This window comes from Anopheles moucheti, chromosome 2, assembly GCF_943734755.1.
Source record: "Anopheles moucheti chromosome 2, idAnoMoucSN_F20_07, whole genome shotgun sequence".
NCBI lineage: Eukaryota > Metazoa > Arthropoda > Insecta > Diptera > Culicidae > Anopheles > Anopheles moucheti.
Genome location: NC_069140.1, coordinates 14,483,275 through 14,504,755, shown reverse-complemented (window position 1 = coordinate 14,504,755; position 21,481 = coordinate 14,483,275). Strand labels below are relative to the sequence as shown.

Below are 21,481 nucleotides of genomic sequence, written 5' to 3'. Positions count from 1 at the left end.
CCGATTTAATGAAATACCCCAGCATTGGAGTTTATCTTCATTATTTATATACACACCACCGAGAACGAGTGCGAAACTAAGCGCTTTTTGCTTTGTGGTGCTCTCATCTAGCGGGATGCAAAATTCCCAGATCGCTCTGCCGGTACATGATCGCAAAGTCTTTCATTTTGTTTCGCGTTTAGCGCCATTAGACCGACGCTCGTAATATGCTCGTACGATTTTCCCATGCCGATTACAATTACGCCGATGCTCAGTGTGCAACAGCTTTGTAGCTACATAAATAAGATAATCGATGCATTCAAACCGAGGCCGCCCATACCACAGCAAGAATACCAATTTAATGTTCGAGTAGCAACATTTATTGTAATGCTATTAATCCAGATCAACGTTCGACAGTCAAACATTCTCACAAATGTCCAACCGATCATAAAAAAACAACGTCGAATCTAGGGAAAAAAAATCAAACACTGTTTTCATTTTCCTTTCCACGATAAACGATACCTCAAGACACCGTCATAAAACCCTTCGTCTGTGGCGCAACCAAGCAAATAGTGGAGAGGCAAACAAAAAACAATGTAACAACCCTTTAACAATCGTCTTTTAAATGACGTTAATTGTTGTTCTTATGCTGTATGCGCCAGCCGCCTATTCTTTCTCTTTCTTTTACACTCCCTATCTCTCGTTCTCTCTCTCTCTCTCTCCACTGCCACCTAGTTTTCTATCATGCCGGAATGTACCGGAAAACCAGCATAAATATATCATTTGGAAAGCTCATGGGATACATGGCTGTGAGTATCTCGCCCCTTCAGGAAAACCTGCGCAGATCTTACCATAAATGTGCACCGTTGTGTAGACAGTAACCTCTTTTCCACGATCGAACGATCATGTTCATCACAACGTATCAAAACTATCCGTCTTGTTTGTTTGTCTGTTTGTGATGTTGGTTTTGTTTTCATTTATGTTATTGATTGGTTTTACGTTGCTTAGCAGCGAGACAAAAAATTGCTTCTTTTTTAATTCCAAGAAACAATTAATGCTTTCAATATGAGAACATTTTATTCTCGGTATTGGATTCTAATAACATTTTCCATTACATTTTTTTTTCTATCAACCTGATAATATATCGTAAATATAAATAGAAATACTTGTACATATCAGCTCCAAGCATACTTTTGTAACGGCTTTGGTTCACGTAACGTACTTGACTATTATGGGAAAGAACTGTGACACCGATATATGCAATATGCAATAATTACAACCACGGTAAACAAACCCAATATCGCAAACGGTGCGTAGAGGAGAGAAGAGTTCAACGTACACATTTCTTCCTCCACATACTGAAGCGGAGTCAAAATTAGAGCAACATTCTTTGCAACGGCGTCTTTCAAAAATAGGTCGTTTGTCATAATTAAAACATCATTTACGCTTCAAGCCATTTTCGACAAGAGGTGAGGCCTATTTTTTTGTTGTTGTTGGCAAAACACATGAAAAATGGTCCAAATCAGAGAGATCATGTGAAGCGCGCAAAAAATGCAACAACAACAAAAAAATGCTATATCTTTCCCATTTCCCGGCGTGATGGACCACCGCTCGTTTTATGGTATCGATGGGGAATTTCAATCAATCATACACCAAATCTAATGAACCAAACGGACGTTTAAAAAACACGATCAATGCAATTTATCACGTTAATACGTCACGGTTAAGTCTTTCTGCGCTAAGAAGAGATTAGGCCATATTTTTTATGCCCAATTTCGTCGATTTTGCAAAGTTTATCAGCGGCAGAAAGCGTAAGTTGTGTTTTATATGTTTTTTTTCACATATTCAATAATATATTTTTTTTAATCTGATAGTCTATACGTAACTCTTTTTACCTTTTTTCTGATTGCATTATTATTGCTCACAGAATAATTTATTTATTTTTAATTTTTAAATTACCTTCACCGAGTATTTTTTTTTCTTTTGTCTTCTGAATCACCTTCCGATCAAAACTTACCTGGAAATAGAGAAAGAAACAATAATTAATACATCATCAATACATCAACTCATACCTCAAAACCTAAGGGCCTTGAAAGTACCTAAGTGATTAAATTACATTAGATCATTTTTTGGCAATTTGCAGCATGCCCTTGAAATTTAAAGTTATTGAAATGTTCAAATTTGCGATCATTTATCGAAGAAAAAAACAAGACTGTGAGCCCATCTTAATTGTGCGCAACACGATGTCGAAGAAGCAAACACAATACATACGCGCATACGACGATTCACTCATCACGCGGCATTTTCACGGGCGATTTTCTCTACCCCATCAGGCACGAAAATGGCAAAACAGCGAAAGCCAACATTAACGATGCCCGAAAGGCGTGAAAGTGATGCGGGCTGATGTCCAGACGAAGAAGACATCGACATCATTGCTACGCGCACGTCCAAATGACAGAACTCGTTGTAATTTTAAAAGCGACAAAACCAGTCAATTGAACGCTCCATAAACGCCTCGCGGCACAAGCAGATAGGAGGAGTTGCCAAACAAAAATGCACCTTCTGCCAACAGCGAGACCGGGACCTGGGGGGAGTTGTCCAACCCAGTCGCTCCGATATCGTCAAATCCTAACCGGAAACAAACATTTAACTTGCAGCACTGCGAAAGAGACATGTGCGCCCAATGATGCACGGCAGAAAAAAGAAACTTTGCCCAACCCGCTCCCCCCGGACAACGCACCTTACCGGACACCTGATACCGAACGCCGCAGACGTCAGCTATACATTTTCCCCCCCGTTAAGAAATCGATCAGATGTGATGCGCGACTTTAAAGGTAGTGGAGCATCTGCTTTTTATCGATGCTCTGCTCGTGTTCCATTTCGATTGAAGTGAACAGTGAACCAGTCATCTTAAACATCCGGAAACGAATTCCGAGCACATCTTATACTGTACATGGAGCAGGCAGCACACAAATGGAGCCATAAAATGAATATCACAAATTGTAATAGACAACACTGGGTGCGCTTGGAGCAGGTAATTGTAGTGGTAGCAATTGATAAACATAATCAAACTTAAGTTGATACACAATCCGTTCCTAATGAATCCATCGCTAGTCAGATGCTTGCGAGGCGAACAATTTGCCAGCTTTCTTCCGGAATGTTTTGCATAATTTAAATGCATGCAGATTTTTCTGTGCATTTAAAATTAAATCATTTATCATCAAGCATTTAAAATATATCAAACCAACTTCATATACGATAATGGTTCGATTGGCAGAAGAGATATGATCGAAATCGCTTAGCGGTTACTATATTTCATCTGGAGACCTATTTTTGTACATTTTTTTGTAAGATCAGCCGCCAGGAAAGTCGTAAAGATTTTCGTAAGATTAAACAACAGTAAGCATGAAGCACATGAAAAAAAATGTTTATTTTTGTTTTCAAAATATTTTTGTCTGAAGAAGGTCGGCCACCGGCCATCTAAACATTGTTTATACGACCACTACAAACATTCTATGGCCCAGCATCATGGTTGTAAAGTAAGTCGATTGTTTAGTAAAATCCATGTTTCACAACATTCGAGAAATCGCCCGTTTTGAATAAAAGGTTCGAAAGTCATGAAAACAAACTAAGAAAAATGAAAATTTCCTCCAAACACACACACTCCTACACTTACATTGCCAAACGTTATGAGATCCTCGTGGACTGTCCTCCAGGATTTTAATGTCGAAATCGTACGCGGCCAGATCCTTACGAAGATTGGACGCCTTGTCCGACGTTAAGGCACAGGCTGGCAGCAAGAACAAGCTGTCGAACTCGTAAATGTCTCGTATCTTGGGATTTACGCTAGCTGTGCTTACACCGTAGCCCCCGTTGCTATTGCTATAGTAGAGACTTCCGCCGTTCGTTATGATCGAACAACCACTGCCCGTTCCGGTCCACGAGGCGGATCCGGTGGGTCGATTCACCTGTCCACCACCAACACCACCAACACCACCGAACGATCCTACCCCTGGGCCGCCATTGGACACGAAGCCTCCGCTGTGAGGATTCCAATGGCCAGGGTGCAAATGTTTGCCCTCTTGGTGCTGCTCGCCACCAGTGGATAGTTGGTTTCGGCTTCGAATGATACGGTTGTTGTTGGCCGAAGTCGTGGTTACCAAGGGTGCCGAGGTAACCGAACTGGCACTGGATGCACCGTTCTGGAGACTGTGCAGCTGATGGTGCTGTTTGTGGTGCTGGTGGTGATGCGGTTGATGATGGTGATGGTGATGATGGGCACTTGGGTGGCTTGAAACACTCGGACGTTTCACTGATATCATAGCTCTGGCAGTCCCGGGGGGCGGTGCCACGATTCCTTTTATCTTATCGATGACCAATCAAACACGTCACAACTAACCAATCCGCACCGGGGTTCTCACTGCCTTTTCCTTTACGGACGTACCATACGTTGAGCAGTCGTCCACGAGGCAAGGACGTTGAGGAATCTCTCCTGTTATCCGTTGTCACAAGCACAAGCACACCGATATATCACTATAAAACCATCACAGAAGCAGGAAGGTCTGTTTGCACAGCTGAAATCTCAAACGTTTTCCTTATCACAGACATTAAACTATCAGCTACACGGTACGATTCATCGTAAGGCAAGCAGTTACCGGATCACTCTGCTTAGATTCTTCAACTATCGATCATTTTCTTCTGTTGCACAATAAAACGAGCATAAAAAAGATTTTAAAAAATAGAACACTTTACGAGTTCATGCAGTAGCACACAGTGGTGGATATCGAAGTGTCCTTCATCACGCAATTGTCCTAAAGTATTTACAAAAAGTCCTCTAATTTACACACGCTTCAAACAACTTTACAACTAACAACATAAACCATCGTAATTCAGGAAATAATTACTGAAACCGCTTTGAAGTATCCAACCTCTGTTACTAATTTTATTTGACAGTTATAATTACACCTTCGGCAAATGAACACACGCACCCACAATAACACACACATACACAAAACTATTCCGAAATTCCAAATCGAACACGATACTCTGTCGCATGTTGCGTGCCAGATGTTTTGGGGTGGTCAAAGCCACGCCATTCGACACGAACAACTTGGCTGGTACAGTATAATTTATGACTAATGAATACTGGCAGGTCTCCCCAATAATTCCACGCACATTCTGTCGGTGTCAGATTTACCACGGCGGCATCGCCACCCCGAAAAAGAACTCAACCCAAAACATGGCTAGAAAACATGGGTTATTAAGTATGATCGCTAGATCGATTTCCGATCATAATTCAAACTTTTTAGTGTGCATAGAGATGCTCAAGATGCTATAAAGCGAAAAGAAATTCTGATCAGAAAACAGACAGTCCCCGAGATACACGAAAATTTGACAACTGAGCAAGTTTATAGCACAATACCTAAGCAGAAATTTGAAAATTTGGTAGAAATGATCTTTTTTGTCTTATAAAACTTTTGTTTTTAACTTATTTTAATGTAGTCTTTCTAAACAAAGCCTTATTCGTTGAACAAATTAAGTGCAGAGAAGAAAGTCGACTCTGCGACTTTGAAGTATAAACGAATTTGCATCAGGATGTGACTTACGCGGATTTTTCCCGAGTTATAGCGGTCCGCTATAATAGCGTATCTCGGAGATTGCCTGTATTTATTTACGCAAAACTTTATAGCAAATATGATACCTTAATTAAACATGTCTCTTGAACTTTATTGTAGTATTGATCAAAACTGTAGATATTAATGTAACCTCTGTCAAACGTCACGAGATCTTCGATCAAATGATCATCAGTGATTCCACGGCGGTCACCCATAATAATATTGTGTACCAATGTTTACTCAATTTCAGTTTTCCCGGTTTACACGTTTGACACAAATGAGAGCGAAATGAAGATACAGCCACACGCCGGCACGTGGCGCATGATTTCACAACTTCAACAACACACTCCTTGACGTCAAAAACGCATAAACATCGCATCTCGGCCGGAGCGATGACCGCTCAATGGAACGGTTCACACCAACAGCGAGCGGTCAATCTTTCGGGCGATCTGTCGATTGGCAAGCCGTGATTGCAAACACAAAACTCAGCCGCAATCCCATCATCTCGGAGAGTGAGAGTGGCGCTCAATCAAAATCATTAAGAAAGCAGATCAATGAGGTATCAACGACAGGGAAAACATAATTATACGCGTGCGTGGCAAACAGATTAAAGCAAAACAAAGGCATGAGAATCTACGCGTGTCTTCGGAAATTTCCAAATGGAAAATACTGTACTAAGCAACAGCCAAAACATAACCCGATGCCCCAATATCGATCTATTTTCCCGATTCTACCGGCTAGCACCATCGCACCACTTATAACGGAGTGCCCTTTCAAGCAAGCGATATAGATCGTGGAGGTACCGTTTTGAAAACGGAGCGCCCCAGAATGGTTCAAAATACGCACAAAACAGTACACTTTAAACTATTTTAGTAAATATTTTACGTTCGCGAAAGTATATCGCGAAAGCGAACATGGCAACAGTTGAAGATAATCAATATTTGAACAGAGTTGGCTGTTCCGTTTAATATTCTTACAGCACTGACCATCTGTTGGAGCTGTCTATCGATGCTTCAAACAACAAACTACTGGAATAAGTAGAGCACCGCTTCGCCGCTTTAATTTCATCAAAAACGGATTTTAAATTTAGCAGCAATCGTCCAACTAAAACCCTCATAAACATCGCAACTACGATTTTTTTATCATACGTACTATTTTCAAAATCGCTCCAGCACGTTTACCGATCTCCGATCTTCGCATCGGTTTGTGCGCAGTTTAGCTGCAACTCAGAACGCATTTCGCGCGACCATTTTCATCACACTTTCACTTTCAATCGTGCAGAAAAAGAAATAAACAATCAACACAAAAAGGTAATCAATTTCCCGATCCGACACTTGACTTCCATGTTTTCCCCCCGCAGCAAATGCTGAGCATAAACACAAAGACACATGGAAACGTTACCACTTTCTAGGTGAACTTAGGCGAAAGCGTACACCTCCTAGACCGCACCCGATCGTTGTAAGGTTGTCGATCATTTTCACGGGTCACTAAAGGGGGGGGTGGTGTGTTTTTTTTATTTGTAGCAGGGTGCTATTTTACGGTGGCAAAACCGCAATACTATGCTCTGACCACACAAGTCATACTCTACACCGAGGGTCACCGAGGGCCCCAAGTGACTTGGTGAAACTGTGGAAAATTAGTTTTCCCGTTCTCCACACGCGCAAACAAAAAAAACGTTGCTCATTGTGATGGATGGAACCTTACAACGGGTGGCTTTTGTGGTGCTGAACAACGATTTTATTCCACTTTCAACGATATGCAGCGATCATGCACTTGCACCCCAATGACACCCCTTAGGTACTGTGAGAGCTTTTTTGCCTTTGTCCTGATACGATCATGTTTGCGCACGATTGCACTGGTCGAGCGAAGACAGTAGCTGCCACGGTGTTAATCTACATCATACTCGGGCCTAATAGCGCTTTTACCCAATGGACATGGACATGTGCTTTTTCTCGACACCTGCAGCATTTGTCGTAGAGTAGAGGTCCAAGTGAAGAATGAGTGACTTTCCAAAAAAAAATAATAATCCTTCATGTAAAGCTCATGTTGAATCGATTCATTCCTCTTCGCGATCGATGACAATTGTAGTCGAACTTCAACGGAATTGCGCATTACAGAACATCATACCATAAGATCGGAAAACCATTGGATCATGAGTCAGAAAAATGAACTTGTGTGAAGCTGAACAAGAAAAACTCGAAGGCTGGAGGCTAACGAACACCAACTACCGTAGGAGAAGAAAAAAAAAACGATAGAGACGTTGAAAGTGATTTAAGCTCATAATAAATATTAAGTGAATGGAGTGCGGCTGCACACCCTAAGGCACAACGTGAGCACACTGCCGTCATGTGGTCCACAGGAGGAGAACTCCTGCAGTGCACACAACATCCCCACCTAGACGGCAAAGACTTCTTCAAACAGATAGCAGATCTGTTTTGCACCCGTGCAAACCTAAAAGCTGGTAATTACCGTCTATTGCAACGGGGATTTTTTTTTGTAATGAATATATACATCTTTGCTGTAGTAAATGAACGATCACAGACAGAAAAAAATTCCACAGAACAAAGCGACACAGAACTTTCGCCACAAAACACTTGCAGAGCAGATCACATCTCCTGCAGGCAAGATCGGGCAAGATCACTGCCTGATTGATCTGCATACACTGCATAACCACAAAATGGATTGGCCTCATCTCAGGTCTGCCTTGGCAGGCTACTGTGAGTCTTGAGCTATCGGCTGTTACTTCTGTTTTGCGTATCATTTGTATGTTTCACTTTTGATCGATGTGTATCGATATGCATACGGAGAAGTTCGATGCACTTTCACTTTTTCTAGGCGAGACTCGCACAGTTCGATCTTCTCCTTCCTGCTTTGGAATCCATCCATTTAGGACAAAAAAACGAGTTGGTTGCCTACCAATGAATCTAGTAGTCCAACATTGCAATTGTGCACACACGAGCACTCTCGCTGCACAACTCGGATTAGTTTCCATCCTGCAAGTTCCATATCAGTTTTGCAGCCTAATCCAACCAACAAAACTAACCTAAGCGCAATTGTTGGTGTTCTGCATGATCTCAACCAGATCTTCCCCATTTGCCGCTCGCGTATAAACAATTTCACGCCTCGGCCTACCTCTGCCTAACAAACACTGTATTTGAACTACTTAGCACCCTCTGCGCTTGAGGTTCGAATTTTCGACTTTACCATCAGCAATTTTGCTCCAAATCATTCAGCATCGCCGCCAACACACCAAAAAACTATCGACAAGAAGCAGCTGGGGCAAGATAATTTCGTGGCAGTCGCGGCAACAATGGGAAATGTAGTCTTTACACAAGCCCTACTTTGTGTGTTTGCACTTTGGGTGATAAACGATTACACCAACGCCAATTTACACTCTCCCCGGCTGGACTCAAAATCATGTCGCTCCGGTGCAACCAACAACAGCAGGAAAGCCGCGGTAATACTATTCTCACGATTTGATAATTTATTGGTTATTCCGAACCAATTTTCAATAGCGACGGTGGCTATTTTCCTTTCTTCGTGATTCAACTCTATCCTGCTTCGGATTGTCGGAAAAGAAGCTTAAGCATAAGGTATTCGTTTGTTAATGCCTCCCAACGCGCAATAAAGAAACTGTTTTCGATTACTTTGCTGAACTAACGTGCGAACGAATATCTCCTTCGTTCGTATCCCCCTTTATCGCTCACGAACGTCGCTTATCTTAATGGCGATTAAACACATCAGCAAAACAAAAACAACATCTTATCTACTCAAGTTCTAACACATGTTTTCCTTCTCCGCCGGTTTAATCACAACAACACAATTCCACAATTTTCCAAACACAATTTTCACTTTCCATTCCTACGTCTCGGTAAAGTATTTTCCAAAATGGCTCACAATGGCCACACAAACCTCAGTGCCCAGCGGTGCAAAACCAATTGAGTAAAGCATGAAAATGTACATTAAAGCTATCCACACGCGTCTCTCTCTCTCGCGAAGCACACGCATTCGATTATTGGGAAATATTTTTATACTGCATTTCCAAAAACCCATGCCTTTCCGCAACACACCGGGCGTTTCGGCTACGATCCGAAACGCAATAAAGCGTCGTTTTGTTTTCACGAGCTGCGCAAGAGGAAGATGTTCCGCCGTTCCCGTTTTCCCGTTTGCGAGTGTGGGTTTTGTGGCTTGTTCCGTCCGTCAGCCCCTCGTATAAACAAACAACCGAACAACAACACACCAACACACCGCGATGGGAAGCGCGATCCGATCTTGCGATAATGTAAAACGGTTTAACTAGAGCAAGTCAGTCACAATTAGATGTGGTCATCATCATCTGCGGGCCCCCGCGCCACCACCATCGCACCGTCTTTACTGACGTCTTTTAGTTTGCTTTGTTGGTGTCCTCGGTGCGTTTTGCAGTACCACCACACCCATCTTCACAAAACCCGATCGAATCTCTCGTGTCTGGTGGATTTTGCCGGTTCGATAATTCAATGCGTGAGACGCTTCGGTGGGATCTTTCCTTTCCACACAGTACACAGTGCGGAGTTTCACTGTAGACGAAGCGCGTCATACTGTTCATTTCATTAATGACCCATTAAAAAAAAAAAAAGCTGATGGCATTTTAACTCGCGCGCGATTTGAACGAATCGCACAAGATCACTAACAGCGCCGACGCCCGCATCATGCTCCAGATGAAGGGAACAAATCAATTCCCGGTCGCGACGACCTGTATCTCGACCAGCATAAATGCTTCCACCCAAGTCCAATGACATCTTCCCCGCTATAGCTCTCCTTCAAGTACTCATACTGCTTCCAGTTTCAGATAGATAGCTACGAATCTCTGCAATCCGCTCGCAACAATCAAAATAAATTAATGTCCCAAGGAACCTCTGCCTTTGACGGTTTGCAGCTTGACAGTTCAAACCATTTAGTTCGATCTACGGCAACCGACTCACGAATCGATTTTCAATTTTGTCAATTAGTGCAGTGACCCGATTCCACCCAGACGACTCTACTTTTACTGTAATCTTTCTAGCATACGGTTAATTGTCAATTGATAGCTTCGAGCAGGTTAGAGTTCTATTTATCTGCCATGAAAAACACACCGGGGAGTCCACCCCCTCCCCTAAACAGAGCTGGACGTTATCCAATTAGGGTATCCCGAAAATACCCATACCGGGTATGTGTCCGTAATGTACTAATGTGCCGGGTACACCGGAGCATTCGTTGGACCACGAATTGGCAAATCCTCCAGAGACGTTAGCACACCGTCGTCGGCGGTAACCTATGGCTCGTCGCATTTCCCGTCGTCATGTGTCGCGAGCCAAAGCTGATAATCTTTACATAATCCGAATGGATCATTTTTGTGCCTGGATGACCTCACACAGAAGCATACCCTTCGAACCCCGGAGCTTCAAACTTATGTCACAGCAGAATGGTTTCTTCCAAGACATTCCAGGACATTGTCGAGAGCCTTAGAGGGGGCGAGTTTGCTTCTAGCGACAAAAGAACCAAAAGGTGTTGAAGATTAGGTGCTCTAGGTCATGCGCTGCAACAGAACGGCAGCAGTGGGAAGTGATCAAGAAAGAAAAAGTAACTCTTGATCGTTACCTAATATTCTATTTGTCCCTATCGGACTTTACAGTCCCTCGTACCTTTCATTTGCCAAACTGTCATTAGTTTCAGTATCCGATCCATCCAGCAAATGGCAAGTTTGTACTGCGAGAGGTGGTAACACAAAAGCTCATCGCACGCCTCACGCCTCGATTAGCCCCAGAGACAACGTTCACCACACAAAGGCAAACCCAATCAGAATGCAATCAACAAATCCAATTTTCTGCAATACCAGATGATTAATTTCGATTACAATAACCATTGAACACGAAGCAAAGTGCAATCAACCGAGTACCGAGCTGTTGCATAAACCGAATTGGTTGATCTTTAAATCGAGCATTCCGTAACCGAAACGATCTTTTCATTACATTTGATAATAATAATATGGTGAAATTAATCTACCTTAAGTGTATTTTGGATTTTTGACGTTAAAAATTGTTAAGTTTAAAGAACTTGCTAGAATTTTTAATATAATTTAATCAATTGGAAACTTCGCTTAATTCTGCAGGAGCCCGAATGTCCGACAGTGCCAAACAAACGTGTACCGTAGTTCAGTATTGACGGTAATAAATAATGCCAACTGCAGAAATAGTGACCGCTTCTTACTCATTACCCACATAGATTCCAATAAAAAACAATTCTTCGCAGATCGTATTCGTAAACCATTCTCTTTTCAGGGTACATGGTGGCCATTGATCTGTTCTCCTCGCAGTGTCACGGCAAGTATGTTGCCCACCGACTTGGTGTGTTTTGTTTAATTTAATCCAACACAGCGAAACATTATCCTCAACCACATAACCTTGAGCTGGCATGGAAACGATACGGTATGGCCACTTCACCGGAGGTTGCCTTTCTTTCAATGAAGCTCCACAAAATCGGCCTTCAGACATGGCACCACTGCACTTCTTGTGCCTTTCTTTACTACGAATGCCTACGCTTACAAGAGCCAAACGAATTTTTGTCTTCTCTCCAACAGATCATAATAGTTGCGAACAAACAAAACAAAAAAAAATACCCCCAATTGGTAGATACCAGTGACATAAATGTACGTGAAACAAAATACGAAACCAACTAAAAAAGAGCTATTTATAAGGACTACAAATCGTTTCCCTCCCATCGTTTGCATTCAATTTTCAATTATGATCCAAAACTTTCGCGGCCTAATGACACCCTATTTGTTATTTTTTTCATTCTCTAACCCCCCCTTCAATACCTAATGATACCGTGTGCGGTGAGGTTTTATCTTCCCAAAAACTCACTGTTCCGAGCTAACAAATTGCGGATAATAACGAAAAGCTAGACGAAGAAGAAGAAAAAACTAACGCAAACCATATCTGACAAATGTGTCCCCGTTTCGAACTTGTCCTATCCCTCTTCGGTCCGATCCGGAGAGGGTAGACCGGAAAAGACTAATTATGGATAATTACACATATCATTTGCTATCTGGTCAACAATGACAAAAAAAACCACCTTCCCAAACCACTTCTTTTGGTTGGTGCTAAAGTATGACTGCGTATCGGTTGGGTGGTCTATTTTCGCTACACCCGAAGCAAAAGCAAAAAGGAAACCTTCTCCCGATTCGTGGAGATGCGTGAAAGATGTCAGTTTTAATCACGGAATTACAGAACCAAAGACTTCTAGAATGATCTATAGACAAAATTTGTTCCAAGTTATAACATTTTACGTCACATTTGCTTGTTAGAAAACCATCGAAATAATTCAAATTCATCAATTGTATATCAATAAACTAATGGATTTTAAGGTTTACTACATACAACATACACGTAATACCATAGAAAAGGTCAATGTCCTCGAAAACAATCCGAAAAAACACGAACCCATTGTGGTGTAAATAAATTATTTCCAGTCTTCCATGATTTCCCAATGTCTTTGCGTTCTAAGCATTTAAATCATAAACCCCATAAGAATTAAAAATACGCAGCGTAACACTTACTTAATCTAACACTTCTTACATTTCAGCACGTCTTTTTCTCTAACCGCTGCTCTGCAATACCTTGTCATGTCATTGAAATATTTCTTGAGTAGTTTTATAACACCAACAGCCAGCCTGTAGATCTTAACTTTGCCACTGAAACACTTCATAAAAACCATTACAAAAAAAAAATCGGTCAAAATTTGGGGTCATCTCGATCGAACCCCGACTCTACTAGCTTGCTATTCGGCTCGAAAGAAAGGAAAAACAGACGACGGCAGACGGCATGGTACACTTTGCCTACTTCGTGCAGCAACCTGTCGTCAGTCGACGCCACGCAAGAAGCTATCGGTCAATCATTTGCATACACGCCGGGCGCTTACGGATAGGAGGTCACACCGTCCGCCCCAAAACGGCTTCGAGAGGGTCGGTATGCGAATGACCTACTACTTTCTATACACCCTCTACGAGCGGCGTACTTTTTTTTCCCAACCCCCCGGTACGGAATATATCATGCGGTTTGGCCCGAAAGAAAGCTAACCGTGTGCTTGGCGACACGCACGTTTGCGCTGAACGATACACGATTTATCGACCGACGACCGGTGGTGCCGCACAAGCACCAGCAAAGCAGTCAAAAAAGTGTTTTTAATGCGCGATGGGGGGCGGGAGAGAATACAGTGAGTGACCACTGTTAGACCCCAAAAAACGAAGGAAATTCCAACAGGGCGCGACTCGACGACAGCCATTAACATTTAATGGTCTCTCTACCAGTCTGTCGGAAGTCTACGTGCGCCCCCCTCACCCCCCGGGTGAATGAAGAATCGATCGTAACCGATTTGATTATTCGGCTTAATTTCTTCAATTGTGTGATGTGGCCATCGCCCACGTTTGTTCACCCTGTTTTTTTTTTTGGTCGCTAGTTGGCTAGAGTCCGTTGTGGACACAATTTTGCTCGCAGGAGAAAAAAACACCCATTGTGAGTAATCGATTGCAAGTTACCATAAACGATGGAAAGAAAAACACCTTTCCTATCCAAAACTAAGCGCAAACGCTGGAGATCAAACGGTGTACGGGTCAATATATTAGGTTTTTTATGCGGACCTCCAAAGAAAGCTTCCGTTTCCGAGCGATTATCACCGGGCGTGTCACCTTGCCATGGTAATGCACTCAAAAGGACGTTACGCCGGACGTTACGCAACAAACGCCAAAAAAAAAAATCTAGCCAAGATCAATCTAAAATAAATGTTCACATCATCAAAGCTTTTCCATGACGCCTTTTTGTAGACTCACGGGATGGAATCAAGGCTCACCCACATACTACTACTCTAGATGTTCTCCAATCATTCCAATTAGAGATGAGAATAATCACTCTTTTCAATGATTTGAATCAGAGTCAAAGAGTGGGTTTAAAGATTTGAAACCTATACTCACTCTTTTGAGATTCATTAAAAAGTATTACACTTCATTAATGTTTTTGCCACTCTTTTGCGTTTATACTCACCCTCACTCTCTGTGCCGACTGGAAACTCACTTAGTAGTAAGTGTTTTATTACTCGTTTTGGATTGAAATAATTCTGTACGTGTGAATAATTGTTCATAATAAATTTTCTCCATATAATCACACCTACAGAATTATTTGAATCCAAAAGGAGTGATAAATCATTTTGTCTCACTCCAAATCATCGATTTCAATCGAAAACGAATTATAACACACTGCCACTCTCTTTTACGATCTTCCTGTTTTACTCAATATATACAATCCAACAAGAGAAACTCACTCACTCACTCTTACTAACCCGAAATCCTCTGGCAGGCAGTAAAATCCGCAGTGAGTGACAAAACACGTTTGCTCACTCATCACCAGTGTTTACAATCTCAAAAGAGTGATAATACTCTTTTACTCACTCTTACAGAGTGATTTTAATCTAAAGGATGATAAAACAGTTTGACTCACTCCTGAGTGAGTTTCTAGTCCGCACAGAGAGTGAGAGTGAGTATTAACGCAAAAGATTGGTGGAAGCAGTCATAAAAACTCTTCGTGCTGATTTATATTCATTCACTCTCGCGAAGGTTTCAACCGCACATCTCTAATTCCAATGATAATATTCGTGACACTGTCAGGATATTGTTGACATTACAGAAAGCCTTGGACTAAATTTTACTTTCATTCCTTCTGGGTCATATAGCAGCACCACCCGTGAACCTGTGTGTTGTGTGCCGGTGACATTACTGAACCGTCTAGAAAGCAGAACAGGTTGATTGCATCCATGCTAGACTGCTGTAAATCGAAATTGTGATTAACCTGAATTGCTTCTTTTTTTTTTTTGGTTCGTCAAGAACGACCAAACCCCGGTATTGCTTAACCTGAATTGTTTATATCAGACATAAAATTTCAATCTTCAGTCACCTCAAAACGAAACGACACACAAACATATCGTTGCGCTACTTCTCGTGTGCTATCACATGGTGGACACGAAAACGGGTGAGTTAAATGAAAAATAAACACGAAGGAAGGAGCTTTTGGGCGAAGTACCAAACCCTTCGGGCGAACGGTGGCCTCCTTCAGGCATCATTGCTCACGCAACCGGGCTAATTATTTCTTGGTCATTAGACGCACGCGTGTTACAGTACCTGACTGTCTTCCTTCCTGCAATTAGCCGGGCCTGCGATTGGTGTTGGCGTGAAAGGATAGTTAGGACAGATTTTTGAAAGTGTTGTACCTACGCTAGGGAAGCTATGTGGGCGCACAGTGTTGGAGCTTTTTGGTGGAGCTAATTGGAAGGAATTCACATTGATCTACTTAATACACGTCAGCGATGATAAAAACCTAATTTATCCGAAGTAGCGTCTAGTTAAAACGAACGAAAACAATAGAATTTTATTAGCTCATCACTGAGGCAGACAAATATTTGCAAGTGATTCAGAATATTCGACTACCTTTCACTTCAAAGATATACCGTCCTACAGTACTTTACTTTTTTTGGGGCGACATTCAGTCAATTCACCCAAAAAAAAGAGTCACCCCCCATCTTTATCTCACCATCAAAACCGGGTTTGCCTATAACCATCCTCCTTTAGCAAGACGTCGCAAAGTGTTTGCCAACTTTCCACAACTTTCTACACAAACGTTTATCGTCCAATTTGCCGCACTGTTTTTTTTTTTTGTTTTTGGTGTGTCCTCCACTAACCAAAAAAAAAACGGCACGATGGAACTTTTATTGGATTAAGTTAAGTTAAGGGTAGCCGGGAGAAAAATAAATGTAATAACTGCTAGCTTTCATAATTGAGCGCCCAATAATAAACGCCCGGGGTGGGTTTGAAAATTCGATGCGAACTCGCCATGAAATGAAATCAACGGATCGGTTTCAAAGCACCTCCTTAAAAACATTGATACCACTTGCCGCCTCTTGCCATTGTCATCCCACGATCGCGACGCTTCGGCTTTAACGATCCACAAATGGCCTCACAAACATAGCAAACAGTCAAAAGACAGGTCCACAACCATTAAAACACACAATTCATCAACCATAAACTCCTATTAAACTATTTGCTGCCGTCACCTTCAATTTGGACAATGTCAAGCTGCTTTAATCGCATGTACCAATCACAGTAACGACATCAAACTGCTAGAATTGAATAACCTTGGGCGGTTACTGAGCGCATCCTAACGATGCGAAAGAACGATCGTCAACGATCGCTGTAATTAGCAACACTCTCTCAAACGTGCCCAAAACCTGCTCCTGATGGAATCGCTTCTCAGGAACAATTCCAGACTCCTGTGGCCTCCTATCTGACCTTGGCATTTGATCGCGAGTTCAGTTCGTGAGCAATGCCGGGGTATTTGTGTTTCGCTTGAGCGGCTTAGTCGATGATGAGAAACACCATTCAGGGGCAAGAATCGTTAAACATCATTTTCTCGTCGTTGACTAACTGAAACCACTGCTCTGCATCCAGTGCCCAATTGAATTGTATCTCTCTCTCTCCACCCTTGCTGGCACCAACAAACCTCGCCACACAGTGGCCGTGGAAGGCCCCCCGTGTGTTTCGTAAATTTTTTCGAAAGTGTTGAGATTGTAAAAAATTCAATTAATAGCGCACAGTACACCATACAATTCAGTCACACCTTGGGAACATCTCTTCGTTGCTGTTTTCTTTGGGTTGCTGCTCATCTCCTAAAGGCAACGGATAGCAATATACCGGATCGACATTTGCAGCACCTTCTTGAAAAACAGTTTCAAAAACACAACCTCCGCGGGCCAGTCTCACACCGGTACAAACGAAAAGAAGAAAAAAAACACACAAGCATTGACCTCAATGATCCGATGAATGACCATAGGACAATAAATGCGCCATCTTCACAATCGTCCCAAAAAAATTGTGGCTCATATTTATTGAGCAGGACACATATGTAGTGACGCGTAAAGGCTCAAAACTGTGCCATCGAACTTATGTTTTATTGCTTAGTTTATAATACATTCCACCAGTAACTGGGCAGGATCTACCACTGGGCGCTGTGTGCCAACGTCAAATGGTAATTTGGCAACACACCAAAGCGAATGTCCAACACGTGAAAACTGTTGAAACAATCGGGATTTTTGGGACTGCTTTTTATTGTTGAAACACTCTTCTACTAACTACTTCTAAATAATTTATATTAAAAGTTCACCTTTGGACAGTTAAAGGTGGCACATACCCAACACCCGTGTGTACCGACTAGTGGCATTGTTAGTGAAACAGGAGACCGTGCACTAACTAGCACGTGCCGGTTTGGTTAGTTTTTTGCGTCGCATTTTATAATTTTCCAGCCGCCTCCAGGCACGTCGATTTTGACACAAAGCTTACAAATATGACAATGAGAGTGACGCACAGCTGTGTTGATGGTAGCGTGCGTTTCGGACAAAACCGATTGCAAAAGAACAATAAGCCCCGCTGTCATCATCACGAACGAGCGCGAGCGAGTTGGTAAATTTAATTGACACTGCGAATTATTGTTTCACTAGTGACACAGGCGACACGGTGCACAGTTGACGGCGTTTGTTTTTTTTTTTGACTTCACAACACATTGCCTAACATACGCAATGAATTGTTGTGCGACAACCACTTCACATGAAATCATAAGACGTACAAAACGAACTTACTAATAAAGTGATTCTGCGATCCATGGGCAACCAACCGTAAACACCACCAACAGTAAGAGGTGAAACCGACCAGTGCTAGAACTACTCAAGCAGAGAGAAAAAAAACAACCCACACCGACCGGTGTGTCTTCCTTATTCCATTCTCTCGAAAAAACCCCCCGGCCCGAAAAGATAGTTCCTAGTTCCACCCCGTTTGCGATTTGCTTTGCTGGCGCGGCCTCGAACAAAACCATGCGTTTTTAACGTTTTCTTCCGGGGGTCTACTAGCGAGTACTAATTGTAATTTAACTTATGCGAGTGGTGGTTGCCTCTTCCATGTGGCTTCGAGAGATTTACCGAGCCAGCCACACTTTGGAATAAATTTTAATCAAAAATGCGCCACTCCCGAATCAGCGGAGAGTCACTTTTATTTCCGGCCCACTCGGCCAGCAAAATTGGACCATTTGGTGTGGTGTGCCTTTTTGGTGTTTGCGAATTGTAAATTTTGTATAAATTTTATACACACATATTAAGTTTCAACTTCTTCTGCAGCAAAAGTCCTTGAAAGAATTATTTGCTGAACATTTTGTTAATAAAATGTTATTATTCTTTTTACAAAAAAAAAAAAACAGAATAATAATTCCATACGGTGTTGAAGTTGAAGAAGCCCAAAGAAAATTCTAAATTATACAAATTATTTTTATTTACCAAGAATGCAATACTACTCTTCGTCTACAAGAGCGTCACACAAACATCATTACGTCATCCAGTTCACCCATTATTACTACAAAAGTTTTCAACTCAAACTGCTCTGTCTTCCAGTTTGTCAAACATTATTCCACCATATTGTGCAAAACTTGGCAAACCTTCCACGTAATTTTATCAAATGTATGCGCTCACGTAGAACATCTAATGTTAATTTCTTCTGCCACCTTTGTGATTTATACTGGAGCTCGTATTTTTCGAGACTCGATTCAAAGATCGCACTCAGCGATCATACAGCAACCTGTCATCACCAACGGTGTTTGCAGTGCCCGGAGAAACGGTTTAGCGTGTCAGAACAGAGCAGAGACCCTTCCCGAAAATGGTAATTCGTGTGGGTTACCACGGGTTGCCGCGAAAGTGTACCGAAGCTTGGCTTTTTGAAAGATACATTAAGCAACAAAATAATAAATAAGATTCAAGAACATGATTGCAAGGTAGAGCATATTATCAATTTATTTACTTTTTAGATTGATTTCTACCAAAAGTTCCTGGGTACGTGAGTCCCAACCAAAGTGCACACAATACGCCTAATAAACCTATCGCTTTAAACAGTGCGAAAGGTAAACATTTGCATAGCAAAAACCAGCAAGTGGAAACGAAATATATTGCATGCTCCGTTATCATTTTTCTGGCTACGTACAGTTCTGCTCGAATCGAATGCCCCTAACGAACGAATCCATCATTTCACCCCTCGATAAGAAAATTCCACCCCAGCCATCACGGTCATCAACAGGCAGTGCAATAACTTCTGATATGTTTTGGCAAAACCATGCAAAAGATTGGTTTCACTGTGCATCAATATTTCACTCTTATCGCTGTTCACAGATGTCATTGACGAATATCCCCCACCGGCCCCGCAAGCTGATACGGAAGAAAAAATCTAATTAACCCAACACTTAAACCCACAACCACAACGACGAAACTTATGAAGTGGTACGTTAAAACGTTTATCGTTTTTTTTTCTCTGATACTGCAGACAACAGAAAGCTCCAACGTTCCCTGAATGGTTTGTGTCGAGGAAACACACACGTGTATTTTTCACATTTATGGAATGGTGGAGAAAATCCATCGCTTGACTCCATTGGCACAGGGGCACAGAGCAGATGATCCCAAAAACATCAATTAACACCGCACACACACACTGACACACTCACACACACACAGCCACACACCAGTTTAGATATCAACAATGTGCTCCGAAAGAGAGCAACTCGTTGCAATTGCTGCAACATTAGCAACTTCTTCGACACGTGTGGAAGCTTCTTCATCAGTTACTCCTCCAACTGGCCCGATTCTCTGTGTACGGCAGTAATTTTCACTCAACAAACACACACACACACACGCAGTACGGTATGTTCACGTTTTGCACTTCAATTCCGAAACGATTTCTACTGCCCGGCTGGCAGTACCCCCGCAAAACCCCCTCCTTTGTGTGTTTGTGGGCAATATATTGTACACATTTTTTACCAACCCCCAACACACTGTGTGCATACACTGGTTAGAGACATGCCCAACGCAATCCTAGGGAAAAACAGCTCTCCCGGTATGATAACGAGCGCCACACCGTACGAAGCGAAAACGCATCACTGCAGGGTGAATGGCTGTGCCGGTGTGTGCAAGTGTAATCTTTGTGTGTTTTTCAATCAAATTTTATCACGCAAAGTCCGTACGTGCAACACGCACCAGGACACTGTGTTCGATTGTTGGTGCGACTTAAGTAAGTTGAATCCATTTTGCACTTAACGAGAAATGCATCTGCGCTGATGCGTAACCGAAAACGTGTAAACTCGATGTGTGGAAGCGCTCCACATTATGCACAGGACGCATCCTTAAAACACTTATCACAAATAGGTAAACTCTTCGTAATAATAACGTCCGCGAAACACAGTCACCGTTACTAAATTACTTCATCAAATTCAACGACGTTCACACCCAATGGGGATTTACACATTGGAATGCGTTAGTAATTTAAATTACTGAGTCACGCCATAACCATTTGGTTGACGAACACTTATATGGGGAAGCATGCTCCGCAAAGGAGACTATTGAATAAAATGTATTACGCTGCACTTTTAACGATCAGCAGGCGAAACTGTTATACACCACTACCACCCCCCCTGCGGCAGTATAATTAATGTCAATTCACGCAATCTTTTCAATTAAAACACCCACACGGCCTTGGTGGAACCGAATCGTATTGAAACAGAATTAACAACAGGTTGATGATATGTCGCGTAACGTAACCGACACCGAAACAGGATAAGCACAAACGTGACCGTACGTGAGCTACCAACATGACCAACCACGAGCAAACTACACCGCGCGTACGCTTATCAATGCTGCAGAGCGACAACTAACCACGGAAAGTTTCACGAGCCGCGTCGTCGTCGTCACTGAACAGCGCCAGAAACCTGCGCACCGAGAGAAGGGGTGTACGTACGACCAGTGTTTGC

General features: G+C 42.3%; 1 protein-coding gene across 1 annotated transcript in view; it reads right to left on the bottom strand.

Annotated features, from left to right (window-relative positions):
- The window catches only part of LOC128298678 (uncharacterized), a 36,568-nt gene extending 32,267 nt beyond the window's left edge, over positions 1-4,301 (bottom strand). The window contains exon 1 of the mRNA XM_053034450.1: positions 3,656-4,301. Coding sequence (XP_052890410.1) covers positions 3,656-4,301 — 646 coding nt within the window. The remainder of the gene's footprint in view (positions 1-3,655) is intronic.
- Between the last annotated feature and the right edge of the window lie 17,180 nt (positions 4,302-21,481).